General features: G+C 29.7%; 1 protein-coding gene across 1 annotated transcript; it reads right to left on the bottom strand.

The window, feature by feature from the left end:
- Window positions 1–506: 506 nt before the first annotated feature.
- On the bottom strand, window positions 507–1,652 carry LOC127135696 (methyl jasmonate esterase 1). The gene is made up of 3 exons (XM_051062344.1): window positions 1,192–1,652; window positions 977–1,108; window positions 507–902 (listed from the first exon to the last, which is right to left on the bottom strand). Exons 1-3 carry the CDS (start codon window positions 1,615–1,617, stop codon window positions 615–617), a joined length of 846 nt encoding a protein of 281 aa, XP_050918301.1. The 5' UTR covers window positions 1,618–1,652; the 3' UTR covers window positions 507–614.

The following is a 1,652-nucleotide window of genomic DNA, read 5'->3' as shown; positions in this document are numbered from 1 at the left end:
TCCAGACATTAAATAATTTTGAATAGCCATCAAAATTGGTTAATACAAGTTATAAAGTTGGTTAAAAAAATTATGAAATTGGTTAATGAACGTCCAGACATTAAATAATTTTGAATAGCCATCAAAATTGGTTAATACAAGTTATAAAGTTGGTTAAAAAAATTATGAAATTGATTAATAAATATTTACATAATAAAAAATAATATTAAAAAATAATATTTTTTTTATAAATATTTTTACATATTAAAACAATTATGAAATTGGTTAATAAATATTTACATAATAAATATTTTTTATCAAAATTGATTGATATGAGGAGAGAGAAATTAATAATAAAAAATATATGGGTGTAGGTGTAGGAATATGGTGTAGAGATATCATTTCTCAATGTGAAAATATAGAAACAGAAGAATGGAGTTACAAAACAACACAAACAATCCAACTATTGTTCTTAAATAGAATCCACAATCATAATTCATAATAGAAATACAATCCCAACACATATACATAAAAAGACAACAAGGGACAATCCCATTATTCTTATTAAATACTAGAATTCAAAATCATAATTCATACTAGAAATATAATCCCAATTATACATAATTGTTTAAAGATTAGTATTTCCTTGCAATCTTAAGAAGCATACGTGTAAGCTTCTTTACTTTGGAGAAAATGACCATATGATCAGCATTCTTAACCACTTTCACCTCAGCATATGGACCACTTCTCTCAATTATCCACCTTTGAAAATCCTCTGCTACTAATTTGTCATTTTTAGCAATGATAAAAATCTTAGGTACCCTTCCATTTCTATCATAGGTAACTTTTGTTTCCTTCTCCAATAAGTCATAATCATTATAAAGTGGCATAGGTCTCACCAGGGACAATGCAAGGGTCAAATCCTACACATGGAGTTACATTCGTTAAATTGCAAAATAATGAAATGTTACTAAAATTCATCTGAAAATGTTTATACCTCAGGTGGTGATAATTGATAAAACGTGGATGCCAAGTATTTGGGACCAAACAGTCTAGCAGTTGCAGGTTTGTTGGGTCCATCAAAATACAAATCCTTTGTGTCCATTAAAGAATTGTTTCTTCTAGCTTGCTGCAAAATAGTAAAGGTAAGTTTCTATTAGTTTTTTAAAAAAAATAATTTTTATAGTATTTTAATATTTTCTTAAAGAGTACCTCTTGAAGAATAGCAGGGTAAGTGAGGTTTTGACTAAGCACAAATGTAGTAATAAAAACTGCAACTGAAATTTTCTGCGGAAACTTTTCCATAGCAACAGACATAGACAATCCAGCAAGACTATGACCAACAAGAATCACCTTCTCCTCTAATGGTAGAGATTCCATATATTTCATCAAAGGTTCATGATATTTTGAAATTTGACGAATCTCTTGGACCTGTATTGGATTGATACCCGAAGCAGCCAATTCAACCGTTGTAACATTATGACCGGCTGATTGAAGCAAAGTTGCCACCTTATACCAACACCATGCACCATGGCATGCTCCATGAACAAGCACAAAATGCTCACTGTTCACGCAAATTAAAGGAGATAGGGTTAGTAAGAAAAGAATGTGAACAAAATGCATGTCCCTTTTCATCATCTTGTAAATTTTGGCCTTTTTGATTATAAAATGAA

The sequence above is a fragment of the Lathyrus oleraceus genome, chromosome 4 (genome assembly GCF_024323335.1).
Source record: "Lathyrus oleraceus cultivar Zhongwan6 chromosome 4, CAAS_Psat_ZW6_1.0, whole genome shotgun sequence".
Taxonomy (NCBI): domain Eukaryota; kingdom Viridiplantae; phylum Streptophyta; class Magnoliopsida; order Fabales; family Fabaceae; genus Lathyrus; species Lathyrus oleraceus.
Note: the sequence above shows the minus strand (reverse complement) of the source record. Positions and strands in the feature narration are given on the sequence as shown.

What these genes read in the sequence shown, in the direction of transcription:
- LOC127135696 (XM_051062344.1), bottom strand. Translation starts at nt 1,617, where the DNA reads ATGATGAAAAGGGACATGCATTTTGTTCACATTCTTTTCTTACTAACC. An exon ending in ACCCTGCTATTCTTCAAGAG is followed by an intron (nt 1,109 to 1,191) that starts GTACTCTTTAAG and finishes ACTATTTTGCAG; the next exon opens with CAAGCTAGAAGAAACAATTC. An exon ending in ATCAATTATCACCACCTGAG is followed by an intron (nt 903 to 976) that starts GTATAAACATTT and finishes CTCCATGTGTAG; the next exon opens with GATTTGACCCTTGCATTGTC.